Raw genomic sequence first — 13449 nt, forward strand, 5'->3', positions numbered from 1 at the left:
AATCACCCCCCGGGGGGATGGCCACACCGCAATCTCTTCTCCTCCATTCTCCTCTCGGGATCTTGGGCACACACACACACGCGCCCGGCGTGAGTTTTAAGCCACCGGGTCCGGGACACGAACCGCGGTCCACTACATGGGAGTCCAGCGACATAGCCATTACGCTAACTGCTGGTCCTCAGATACTTTCTTTTTAAGAAATAAAACATTTCAGTTTAACTCGAAGTTCTTTCTGGTCTTTTCCCTTTCAGGATACAGCTAAGATCCTGAGTTTGGTGGGTGTTCAAACCACTTATTTTTGTAGCATATGTGTGTATACATGAACAATTTATAGTGTGGGTTGTTTTTATTCATACAAATAGCAGTCTGCATCTAATAGTCTGCAACTTTCTTTTCTGCTCACCCAACATTGTTTTCAAAATACATCTATGTTGATGTCGGTGTCTCTAGTTCAGTGTTTATGCAGTCTCCCAACGATGTATTTTTAGAATGTTTTCAGTTTTTGGCTATTTAAACAAGGCTGCATACACTCCACGAGGGTAGAGATGATTGTTTTTTGTTCATTGTTTTAGTCCCTGGAATTGTACCTGGGACACAGTAGGTGCCCCCAAATATGCCTTAGTTTAGTGAATAAATGAGCAGCCTCATACATCCCACTATGTTGCTCAAAAGCAGAATCTATGTGTATCCATAATATATATATTGTGTGTGTATATGTATATATGTGGGTATGTATATATATGTGTGTGTATATATAATATATATATATATAGTGTGTATATATGTGTATGTATATATAATATATATATTGTGTGTATATATGTATATATATGTGGGTATGTATATATATATGTGTGTATATATATTATATATAGTGTGTATATATGTATATATATGTGGGTATGTATATATATATGTGTGTATATATATTATATATAGTGTGTATATATGTATATATATGTGGGTATGTGTATATATGTGTGCGTGTACATATAATATATATACAGTGTGTATATATGTATATATGGGTGTGTAAATATGTGTGTGTATATATAATATATATATAGTGTGTATATATGTATATACATGTGGGTATGTGTATATATGTGTGTGTGTATATAATATATATATCGTATGTATATGTGTATATATATGGGTGTGTATATATATGTATGTGTGTGTATATATAATATATATAGTGTATATATATGTGGGTATGTATATATATGTGTGTATATATATTATATATACATACACATATATACACACTATATATATTATATATACATACACATATATACACACTATATATATTATATATACATACACATATATACACACTATATATATTATATATACATACACATATATACACACTATATATATTATATATACATACACATATATACACACTATATATATTATATATACATACACATATATACACACTATATATATTATATATACATACACATATATACACACTATATATATTATATATAGTGTGTATATATGTATATACATGTGGGTATGTGTATATATGTGTGTGTGTATATAATATATATATCGTATGTATATGTGTATATATATGGGTGTGTATATATATGTATGTGTGTGTATATATAATATATATAGTGTGTATATATGTGGGTATGTATATATATGTGTGTATGTATATATAATATATATATTGTGTGTATATATGTATATACATGTGGGTATGTGTATATATGTGTGCGTATATATATAATATATACATAGTGTGTATATATGTGTGTATGTATATATAATATATATATTGTGTGTATATATGTATATATATGTGGGTATGTGTATATATGTGTGTGTGTGTGTATATATATTTCCTTTCATATTTTGAGATTTGGGGGCTGTCCAACCTTGTTGTGTATAAAACCACACCTGATTATTGGTTTAATCTGTATTTTCTTCATTTTTTTCCCCCTGATTTGCCACACCTGGGGTTCTCACTGTCATCCTTTGTGGCTTCCGGATTATCAAATAGGCAGGAGCAGGTCTGGTGGGTTGAGTCTCACTCTCAAGGGTATAGCCAGATTCCTGCAGGGGCCTGGAACCGTCCATGCACCCTTAGCCTCCCTTCTCTGGAGAGATTTGAGCACTTGTGCCAAAGCAGATCCAGAAACCCGACTGATGGGTGCTGTGCGGAAATCCAGGGTCTCTACCAGATCAGTGCCACTGGAGCTGAGGGCTGCTGAGAGCGGCAGGCGAGGGCTCCTGCTGCCCTCTTGTCTGCGGTTCTCCGTGTCTCCGGCTGAAGAATGCCAGTCAGCAGCCCTGAGGCTTGGGTGTGCGGATGCTGCAGCTGCCTGGATTTCACTGAGGACCCGCGGGCTTCTGTTGGGGAAGTTGGCTTTGGAGTCCCCCACACTGCTCACCTGGGCTCCCATCTGCGGGAAACACACCTGGTCTGTTGGACTTCCCTGTACTGGACACATGGACCATTATTTGGAGAAGAGAAGACAGGTGAGGGGACAGATGTAATGGCAGAGGGGTGGAGAGCAGAGAGCAGGGACACATCTAGAGTAAGCCGTTTGAATTCTCAGGCCAGCTGGTGGCTCAGTGGCTAAGGTGGCTGGATTCCACATGACTGACTGCGCAGCTCAAGTGCCAGATCCAGTTGAAAAATACACCCGATGCGTGTGCATGTGTACCCAAAATCCCAAGAGGAGGTGGAATTGTAGTGTGGCCATCATTCTGGGGGGTGATCTCTCACTTTCCCTTCCTCTCTCTCTGTCTCTGCCCAGTGAGCATGTACCCTATAGCAAACTAACAAAATGAAACATTTAAACTTGCAGGAAGTCTCCAGGAGGCCTTGGGCAATAGGGAGAATCCCAGGGCACTGGAGTCTCTGCCCCTGGAGGCCTGCCAATCAGGTCAATGGGGCAATGGTAACAGTCCAAGTTGTAAAATGTGGCACCAGTGAGTCAGGCTGAGCAGTGGGTGCGCAGCGTCGGTGCCCGCGCCATCTGAGAGACATGTATTTCCAGCACGGAGGGATGACACTCACTCGGAGATCCTTTCCCATTTGAAAAGCATTAAAAAATCATAACCTGCAAGCCCAGAGGGTGAGCACTCTGACTTAACAACCCTTTTACTTTCTTTTGCAAAGCATTAAAGTCATTAACTTCCAGCAAGCAGGAAAAGCAAGTTCTTACTTAACTCTTATCTTCTGAAAAGTCTTAAAGATCAGCAGTGTGAAGCCTTGTCTCTCCTTGGCAGTGGTAAATCATAAAGCACCACGCTGCTGCTCAGTAATGGGGCCATTCTGTCAGATTGTAACTTCAGGAGAGTGGAACCTAGTGACATGGCCTCTGCTCCCACACCTGTGGCGAGGCCACACTGTTCATCAGATGTGACCCTCCGCTCCACTGGCCCGAGTTTCTGCTGTTTCCCATCACCTTAACCTCAGCATGCATTTCCTGCTAATCACTGAATGAGCTTTTTGGCTTCCCCTCTGCCATTCTGTCCCATAGCTTTCCCTCCTCTCACAGACACCCATCAGTCCTGTCTGCCTCTCTGTAAGCCTCCCCATGCGTGCTCTGCATTTCATGCCCGGCACTGGCGTGAAATACGTCTGATATTCGTATATACCTTTAGGTCACCAGTCACATTCTCTACATTTTCTTGAAGGTTCGACAATTTGCAGTTTTAAAACATTTTCTGTAGAGCAAACTTTTCTGGAGAGAGACAGAGAAACAGAGAGAGAGAGAGAGAGAGAGAGAGAGAGAGATGAGAGAAGCAACGTGAGAAATTTCCACAATGTCTTCTCCTCCATTCTTCTGTTGGGATTTTAGGCAGCACAAATTCACATGTTTCTGGCATGATGTTTTTCTTTCTTTCATTTTTTTTTTTTTTTTGCTATAGGGCGTGTGCACTCCATGGAGAAAGACAGAGAGAGAAAAGGAGAAATCATTCCCCTAGGGAATGGCGGCTATACCGCAATTTCTTCTCCATTCTCCTCCTAGGATTTTGGGTATTCACACGCACATAGGCCCAGAGTGGTTTTCAAGCTGCCAGGTCTGGAACTTGAGCCACGGCCAGCCATGTGGGAATCCAATGCCTTCACCACTATGCCACCTGCTGACCCACCTGGCATGTTGTTCAAGCGTCTGGGTTTGGGACTTAAACTGCAGAGTTGGCCATGTGGGACCCAGCTGCCTCACCCATTACACCACTGACTGGCCCCAACATTCTGAATTTTACCAGTCACACTCCACCTATCTCTGTAACCACTCTAGCATAGCCTAAATATTTATGCATTGCCTTTTCTCTAACTGTGTGTATTCATCTTCGTGACTACACTTAGGGATGTACCTGCACCACACACTCCTCCCCTGGATTATTCAACCGTTGATTTATGTTTTCCTTCCCATTTACTCCACTATGTAGATACACGGGGAGGTGGCGGCATGTCAGCTACCCACCAGATGTTTACTGAGCACCTGCGTGGCAGGCATTGTTAGGTGCTAGAGCTATGTGCATGGCCTTTAGACTCTAGCAGGAGAGGGACATTAAATGACTGGGAGAATCATTACAAATGAGCAAGATGTCCACACAAGGACAGACACTGAGAATAGGTGGGGGAATCCTTAGGGGGCTTTTTCTGAGGAAGTCATGTTTGAGCTAAGGTCGCTAGTGGTCAGAGTCGAGAACTAGGCAAGGAGTTGAGGAAAGCATCGCAGGCCAAGGGACTAACGTGAGCCCAGACTGTCATGTGGAGCAAGGGCAAAGTATCCATTAATGTGTAATAAAGGGTTAACTCGGCAGGACTGGGTGCCCCAAACTTGCATATTCCAAAGGGCTTCAGCAGGGCCTCTTGACTATCATAGCTTCTGAGTCCTTGGAATCCCCTGCCTGACAGGCGTGTCTTATCCTTGAGACCTAGGGCCAGGCCCGGTAGTTTCTGTTAACAATGAGACTTATGGTGGACACCTGTTTTCATACCCTCAGGCTGTTTAGGGCCGGGCTATTTCAGTTTGACCTCCGATTGGGCCGGCAAGTGAGTCTCTGAGGTCAGTCATGGGAAGGCTGCATTTCTACATGACTGACCTCCGGCAGCTCCGGACAGGCTCAGGTGGACATCTGCTTTTGGCAGTACTTTGTATGCGTCATCGCGTCTCACTGCCGGGAGCATTAAGCACCCTTCGTGGGACTCCAGTGGAGAGGAGAAGGAGAACCGTGTGCTTGTTTGTTTCTAGACTCTGCCATAGGTGTCTTTCTTTTTTGCTGATATTTCTTTTCTTTTAATTTTATCTACTTAGTTCTTTTTTTTTTTTTTTGAGAGGTTTTCACTATAGGGTGCATGTGCTCACCAGACAGACAGAGAGAGAGACAGAAAGCAAGAAATCACCCCCCAGGGGGATGGTCACGCTGCAATCCCTTCTCCTCCATTCTCCTCTCGGGATCTTGGGCACGCATGCACACGCGCTCGGTGTGAGTTTTAAGCCACTGGGTCCGGGACGTGAACTGTGGTCGACTACGTGGGAGTCCAGCGACATAGCCATTACGCTAACTGCTGGTTCCCTCTACTTAGTTCTTCTGAGACGGATGGAGAGAATCCCCACAAACGGGCTCCATGCCATGCTCCATCCCCAGTTCCAGCCAACTTGGATCCTGAACACAAGTAGAGGTCCGGGGATTCAGACCCAGAACTTTTCTCACGTGGGTCCAGTTGCATCACCACTGTACCACCACTTGTCCCCTCTTCGTTGAATTTTGACCCGTATCCTTTCCCTGTAATAAACCATAACTAAGAGTACAACAGCTTTTCTGAGGCCTGCGAGGCCTTCTGGTGAATTATCCAGCCTGAGAGGAATCCAGGCTTGGGAGCTCAACACAGGCATAGAGGAGAGAACGAAGACTGTGGGAGGGGTGAGTGTGTGACCTGAGAGAGGAGAGTCTTTAAGCCTTACAGATCACGGTCAAAGATGCCATGGCTATGCCTGTGGGCTTGATCCCATTGCAGCTACTCTGTTTAGTCCTATTCCACGGCCCAAGGCTGCACCCTGCCCAGCCAGATCTGATGCAAAGATCCTACAGAAAGCCTGCAAGCCAGGATATACTTGGGGTGAGGGTTGGGAAGCCTAAGGGCACATAAAAGCTAATGAGGTGAGCACCGTGGCCTGTGGCATGACTGCATGGCGCATCTCATCCTATAGGGCCACCTTGGGTTTGGAGCAGTCGTCACTTACTGCGTAATGGTACAGGAGAGAGAGTGGTGTGTTTGTTATCCAAGCTGGGGGGAAGTCCTCACAGAAGTGTTTTCCACCCCAAATGCCACATATTGAAAACTTCGGGGTGACATCACTAATTTGTTTCATGATCCCATATCCATGGTGACGGGATAAATCGAAGGAAAAATAAGACGAGAGAGTGGGTGAAAGAGTTTAAGCAACGTATTGGCACCAAAGACTTAGTGATCAAGGCTGCAAGTAAGTCATCAGCTTCACTCACGGACAGGCACCGAAGGGATCCTCACATTTTCTGCTTGTTGGGACGAGCACGCTGCCTTCTCAAGAGTAAGCCTTGAATCCGCCATAGCCGGACAACATTTGAAAAGTAATGGAGGAAGTGCTCATGCAACTCATTTCCAAATCAACAGGGGACTCCATTTTTGGTGGGGTTGGAGGCTGGAGGTAGAAGTCTGTTCAGAGATGACTGCTGGCGGCCGGCGCATTTCCAGGTTGGAGCTGCGGAGCTGGGTACTCGGACAGCAGTGCCTGGCAAGCCAGTGATCAGGGAGTCAATAGTGGGTCTTGGGAGCACAAGATGCTCTTATGTATTTTCTAATTACAACAAACTCTCTGCTCCCAAGAGGGAAGGCCGTTCGTAGCCCCAAGTGTGAATGATGCTCTACTGTGTGACTTGGAGGAGTAGCTTTCACTCTCTGGGTCTCAATTTACTCATCCGCGGACAGGGTTGTTGCAACACTACTTAGTCCACAGGCTTTATGTTTTGAGGTGCGAATGAGATAATGTCTGAAAAGCACTTGGCAGGGTGCCTGGCATGTCTTTAGGGCTCAAACGACAACAATCCCAGAAAGGGTATTAGAGTTTTAATGACTCATCAGACATAAAAAGGCATTTTGGGGGGCTCAGTGCCAGCCACACATGCCTCAAGGCTGTGGCGCTGGGTGAGGACGGCTGTGTACTCTGAATTAGCTAACAGTGGGTGTGACAGAAACTTCCCCATGCTTCACTGTTTCGGCCTTAACCGCTCAGACCACACTTTATTTGATTACAGTTTGTTTATCCATTTATTCCACGAAGGGGAGAGAGACAGACGGACAGACAGACAATGCTCCTAACAGTGTCTTGAGGCTGCAATCCACCCCCAGCTTTAGACGGCCCTGGATCACAGGCAGGCACGTGCCCAGTGTACTCAGGGAGGTCTCTGGACCTGAGCCCGGAACCTTCTCACCAGGGTCAGCCTCACAGTGTCTTGTCTTACACTGAGCCACTATCCGGCTCTTCAGGCCACACTTTAAAGAACAGCACCCAACTCAGGTGTCATTGACTTCCGTGTCAGGCGAAGGGTTGTTTTCTGGACTCCTGAGAAAATGGAAAGGATGGTCCCTGGAGAGCATGCTCTTAAGATGGCCTAGGAGAGCCAAGCTTGGTCATGGAGACAGGCTCTGCTGTGTCCCTGGAACTAGGACATGTCCTGACCAAAGCAGCATGAACTCTGGAGTTACGACCTGCCTTTAGAACCCCGCCCCTTCAATACTAGCATGTGGCTTTGGGCCTGTTACTCATCTTTCTACATCTCAGTTCTCTCTTCTTGAGAAAGTAAAAATTACCCGACTTCCGGAGTTGTTGCAAGGATAAAATAAAATAGTATAATGCAGTGTATGCAAGACACCTGCTCCATGGTAAGCGCTTTGTAAACGAAGGCAATTATGAGCGTATGAGTAAGCAAAGGATGGTCACGACAAAGTGTGAATGCATTAGTGGTAATTGACATTGTTTTGTGATAAAACAATCCGGTGAGACCAAATTAGTTTCACTCTCAGCAAGAATGGCAAGACATAGACAGCAAAAGATTTGATTTGAAGTTTGGCAAATGGGTGCATTTCATCCTGGGAAATGGCTTATGGTTTGGAACAAACCCTGCCCCAAGTTATATGGTCATCATTGCCCAGGAAGACCTGCTTCTGGGGATAATGGAGTAGGGGAGCAGGGGACGGGCGTGCAAGTGGAGCAGACCTCTGCAGCCAGAGGAAGGTCAGCTATGAGCTCGCCATGGAAGAGATCCCTGCAGGTTACACAGGGTAAGGACCACAGACAGCTCCAAGGGAGGCCGAGGGCAGCCTCAGTACAGTACATACACAGGAGTCTAATTTCTGCAGCAGGTGGCTGCATATTGGGACACACGGTCTATGAGGCAGCCATAGAAACTAGATCCCAGAAAGCAGAAGGGCCCCAGTGAAAGGGTCTTGCGGGGAAGGTGGAGATGGAAGAGGAGGACAGGAAAGAGTCTTCTTGGTGCTCCTCCCATCCTGACTCCTGTTTCTGCATGCAAACAATTTTCTGGGAAAGGAATCCAAAAGGTGATTGCTGCAGAGCTCAGGAGATGCAGAGAGTTTTCCAGACAGAAAAGTCTCTGCCGTAGAGAACGCTGATCACATACCAGAGATAAACATGGACGGAATTTTTAAAAGGCACGGGGGTGGAGGTAGATGTTACTGCAGCTGTGCCCCCAGCAAATTCACTGAGAATAAAACTCTCCTGCCTGGAGAAAGTTCATGGTATTCATCATCGTCATGGAAACCCAGCCTGGTTTCCAGAAAAAGGTGGGGAATGGTGGAGAGACTGGGCATGGCTGGTTAGGGTTGCCCCTTCTCCTGCACTGAGTTGTGTGCAACCACAGGGCAATTCCCAAGTGTGCTCCCGCCTCTGCTCCCAGAGGAAAGGAAAGGTGAGGGCTCCTTCTGGGGCTTGTCGGCCTGACACGGTGTCCTTAACAGGGGCAGGTGTTATTCCTCCAGGGAATATGAGACAATGTCTAGAGACATTTTTGGTTTTCACATGGCGGGGGGCTGCTACTGGAGTCAAGTGGGCAGAAGTCAGGGATGCTGTTGAAATCTACAAAGCACAGATGGCCCCCCATCAGAGAGAATGACCCAGTCCCGTGTGTCAGTGGTGCCCAGGGTGAGAAGCCCTGGTCTGATTCAAACGTCCTTAGATGGAGGTGGCTTGTTCCTGGCACTGATCATACCTCAGGGGAGCAGGGGGAGGGTCATGGCTCACCTGTCACTTCCTCCTATACACAAGGCAAAGTGGTGGGGTGGGAATGAACTGAAAGGGAGCCCCAGGCTAACCTCCCAAGGTAGATGGAAAGATAAGGGGAGAGTTTTTCATTTCAAGTCAACTCTTACTTATTTAAGAAGCAATTTCCTTAAGCACATAATTATATGTTTATTTCCCTAGGGAACTCTTGAAGCAGAGGAGACCTGCTTAAATTATGGGGATGGAGGCTGTACACAGGGCTTTAATGGGGTTAGAGAAATTTTCTGTCTCCTTCGAAGGAGCCTTGGGAGGAAGGGAAGGACAGATTCCTCTCCCGCAGTGCAGAGAACGCAGGAAGGGTGGAGAGAGTTAAGGATGGAGAGGGAGGCAGGGTCAGGACTGGCTATACAGCCTGGGAGGTCAGGACCAGAGTGGACGTGAACCCTGGATGTAGCTTCTAGCCTCCCACCTTTCTCTCCCCATCCTGGTAAGCCCTCAGAGCAGAGGGAAGGGGCCCAGGAAGTGGCCCATCGGTACTCTTCCTCCACCCCTCCCTTCAAGAGAACCTACACACACATGCATATACACACACACACACACATCACATGCATGCGTACATACAGCCAGGCATGTACATACTCCTTTGGAAGGTGCTCTGGTTTGTTTCCAGAAATGGAATGGGCTGTGCGGTGGGGGAGGGCAGGGCAGAGGGAACTTTTGATGGGATAAGAATAAGGGTCTCACTCAGAAAGTTCTCTGTTATTTCTCATTCCTCCGTTGAGATCGAATGCCCGTAATTGAAGGCTTTCCCTCAGTGGCAGATGTTCTCAGCCGGGTAGGCCAGGTGAGGACCAAGGAGCAGAGTAAGGGAACTGATCACTCAGATTTGACACAGAGAAAAAACGCAGGGGGGGAGACATCGATGGCCCCTTTTTCAGCCTGGCAAGATGTCAGTTGATATTCCTTTTGTCTAAGGGAGAGCCAGGTAGGGCTGAGGTGGGTGGGTAGTGGTGGAAGGCAGAGGGAAGTAGTGAGGGGCTGCTGGCGGGGCCTGGCTCTGGTCTGGGCTATGAGAGGTGGGGGGGCTCACTGGGCCCCTCCCTGCCTTGTCTCCACTGCACTCAGATGTGCCTCTCCACGGTACCACCAGATGTGGTGGACTCTCCCTGTGCCCACCTTCTTTGGGAGGCTGTGAGCCGCTGGGGCAGGAATCACGTGTCATGGCGCGGGGTAGCCTGTTTTTTTTTTTTTTTTAAGAGGTTTTTGCTATAGGGGGCATGCGCTCGCCAGACAGACAGAGACAGAGAGACAGAAAGCGAGAAATCACCCCCCGGGGGGATGGTCACGCCGCAATCCCTTCTCCTCCATTCTCCTCTCGGGATCTTGGGCACACACGCACACGCGCCCGGCATGAGTTTTAAGCCACCGGGTTCGGGACGCGAACCGCGGTTGACTACATGGGAGTCCAGCGACATAGCCATTACGCTAACTGCTGGTCCCTGGGGTAGCCTGTTTCTAACAGAGCCTAGTACATGCAGGCACTCAGGACGTATGTCGTGATGAACTTCTAGCTTATTCAGCCCAGCCTGCCACAGCAGTGGCTGGTATAGCAAAGAGGCCATCGGGTGACTATTTGTCATTTGCCCCATTGCTCAAGAGCCCAAAGTGCAATGGTAGTGATGGCAGAAAGGGGTCCCGCAGGGAAAGGTGAAAGGGGACATCTGAGAAACATGGCCAGGACTCACAGGCCTAGAGATCTCGGTGTAACTGTCAAGTATCTGCTTTGCTCAGCTGCTCAGATGGGCCTGGTTCCAGCAGCCCCTGGCCTGAGGCTGTGGGCTAGAGGAGCTGGCTGGGGGTCCCAGATAGGCTGGGCGCCCATGGGCGACAAGAGGTGTTCTGCTGTGGGGAGAAGACCACAGTCATCTGGGAGCTTGACATCCAGCCTTCCCCACCCTAAGAGGTACAAGCATGTCATGTGGACCAGGGGCCCACCATGAGGGGTCCTCCTGGCCTATGGGCCTCAGAGATCAAGATGCTGGGAGGCCGGGCTGCTGTGGAAGGGCATCCTTTTCATTGTCAGTTCCCTAGAAACCACATCAGATGTCGTCAGAGAACAGATACACAAAATTTCGGCACCTTTGGGAGATTGAAGACTTACAGTCCTGGCTCATCCTTCTACATTCTAGCAGTATGACTTTGGGCCTTACCCCCAAAATAGCGAAGGCTTTTCTGCTTTTCCTAGACTCGGGGCTAGCATGCGTCTGAGACCATATGTGCGGGAGTGCTTTGTGAACTGCTATTCAAGGTGACAGTGGAGCTGGAGGGTTTAACGCTTTATAGTCTCTGGCCCCACCTACCACCCAGGGCAGGGGAGGGCAGAGGGTGCAGAGGCCCCTTATTTAGTTCGCTGGTAGAACTGGAACACTGCTTTCTCCTGCTCGTAGGTCTCGATGGAGCCGGGTCGAAGGCGCCGGATTTCAGCGATGGCGTCTCCAGCTGCCAAGCCACGCTCCTTCACCAGGTAACAGGCCAGCATGGTGCCAGTGCGGCCAAAGCCCAGGGCGCAGTGCACTGCTACGGCCTGTGGAGAGGGAGTTTGATGGGGTGGAGCCCAACACCCTCCCTGACACTCTCTTGCCCCAGCTCGGCCAGTCCCTTCCTCTTTGTCAGCCTAGGTTTCTGGGTCAGGCCCAGGGCTCTGCACAGGTCTCGGGTCTCAGAGGCCAAAGGGGACTGCAGGAAGGCCTGGAGGCCACCATTTGACTCTGAATTGCAGGTTCCAGAGCCAGCCTCCTGGCCTCCTTCCACACTACCCTCTCCTTGGCTGTCCAATAAGGAAGCCAGAAGCCAGGTGGGGCTATCCTATACTTGAAATGGGGCGCCCCCAAAATGATGATTGATAATGGGTGGGATATTGCAGTGTGTAAGATACACAACAGGGTTGGGGATGTGGTACAAGAGAAAGTGAAAGTATCTCATTAAGAATTTATTTTATGGGACCAGCAGGTGGCGTAATGGTTACGCTGGACTCCCACATGGCCTACCCTGGTTTGGATCCTAGACCTGGAGGCTTACAACTCATGCTGGGCGCATGTGCCTGTGTGCCCCAAATCAGAGAGATCCCAGATTGGACAGGCTATTCTCCCTGGCAGGTAATTTCTTGCTTTCTGTCGGTCTCTCAAGCGCCTTACAGCAAAAACCTCTCTTAAAAAATAATTTTATATTGAGTATGTGCTGAATATTTTTGCCTTACTGGGGTAAATTATATTACTTAAATTAATTTCATTTGCTTTTTATTTTTTAAAGATGTGGCTGCTAGAAAATTTCAAATTACATCTGTAACTCCAAGTTATGTGGACAGCACTGCTCTAGAACATGCCTCCGTCTGACTTCAGCTCCACTTCTCCCCAGTCTACAGTTACTAGCTGGTTCCTCGGGGCCTCACCTCAAGCCAGGCTGGCCTGGCTTCGCTCTCGCATTCACTCCCTCACAGTGCCCCCCACCCCCATCCGTCTGGGCTTTAGGTCGTTGTGCATTCGCGGGATACCGGCCCAACTGTCTTCCCGCAGTCTCTCTCCCAGCCCAGCTAAGTCATTCCCGGCCCTGCTGTCCCCAGCTCCGCCTACGACCCACACTGACCCCTCCCAGGTACCTCCCTCCCTGCGCTGACCTCGCCGCAGGCGTTGGCCTGGTCCACGATCTGCACGAAGCTGTCGATCTGGTCCGGGGCGGGCGGACAGAAGTCTGGGATGCGCAGTCGGTGCAGGGTGAGGCCCGGACAGCTGTCGCTGTGCGGAGGCCCGCGCTCCGTCAGGGACACCAGGTGCTTCACGCCAAGGTCCAGCAGGAACTGGTAGTGCTCGGGCAGCCGCGGCAGCGCCAGCCCCGCCAGCCGGCCTGGGAGCACCCAGGAGAAGTTGGGGGGCTGCACGCCCATTGCTGGGGGAGGGCACAGGGCTGCGGGTCACTGGGGGAGAAGCCCCCCCGTCCGCCCCGCCCACTCGTCTCCTCCCCTGCTCTGAGCAGCGGTACCCATTACCTACCCGGCACTGCTGCCTCCAGGGCCACGTGGTCTGCGGGACCCCGCCCCCGGTGACGTCAACCCCGCTGCTGGAGATTGGCCGAGCCGACTGGAGGCGTGGCTAGAACGCGAAACCTGGCTCTAGAGATCCCGAGTAGA

The 13449-nt window shown here is 48.9% G+C and overlaps 1 protein-coding gene across 1 annotated transcript; it reads right to left on the reverse strand.

Moving 5' to 3' along the window:
* Window positions 1-11587: 11587 nt before the first annotated feature.
* On the reverse strand, window positions 11588-13391 carry DUSP23 (dual specificity phosphatase 23). Its single transcript, XM_006168848.2, has 3 exons — window positions 13313-13391; window positions 12940-13208; window positions 11588-11850 (listed from the first exon to the last, which is right to left on the reverse strand). Exons 2-3 carry the CDS (start codon window positions 13204-13206, stop codon window positions 11665-11667), a joined length of 453 nt encoding a protein of 150 aa, XP_006168910.1. The 5' UTR covers window positions 13207-13208; window positions 13313-13391; the 3' UTR covers window positions 11588-11664.
* Window positions 13392-13449: the final 58 nt, after the last annotated feature.

The sequence above is a fragment of the Tupaia chinensis genome, unplaced genomic scaffold (genome assembly GCF_000334495.1).
Source record: "Tupaia chinensis unplaced genomic scaffold, TupChi_1.0 Scaffold146187_1, whole genome shotgun sequence".
Lineage (NCBI taxonomy): Eukaryota > Metazoa > Chordata > Mammalia > Scandentia > Tupaiidae > Tupaia > Tupaia belangeri.

What these genes read in the sequence shown, in the direction of transcription:
- DUSP23 (XM_006168848.2), bottom strand. Translation starts at nt 13,206, where the DNA reads ATGGGCGTGCAGCCCCCCAACTTCTCCTGGGTGCTCCCAGGCCGGCTG. An exon ending in AGGCCAACGCCTGCGGCGAG is followed by an intron (nt 11,851 to 12,939) that starts GTCAGCGCAGGG and finishes CCCTCTCCACAG; the next exon opens with GCCGTAGCAGTGCACTGCGC.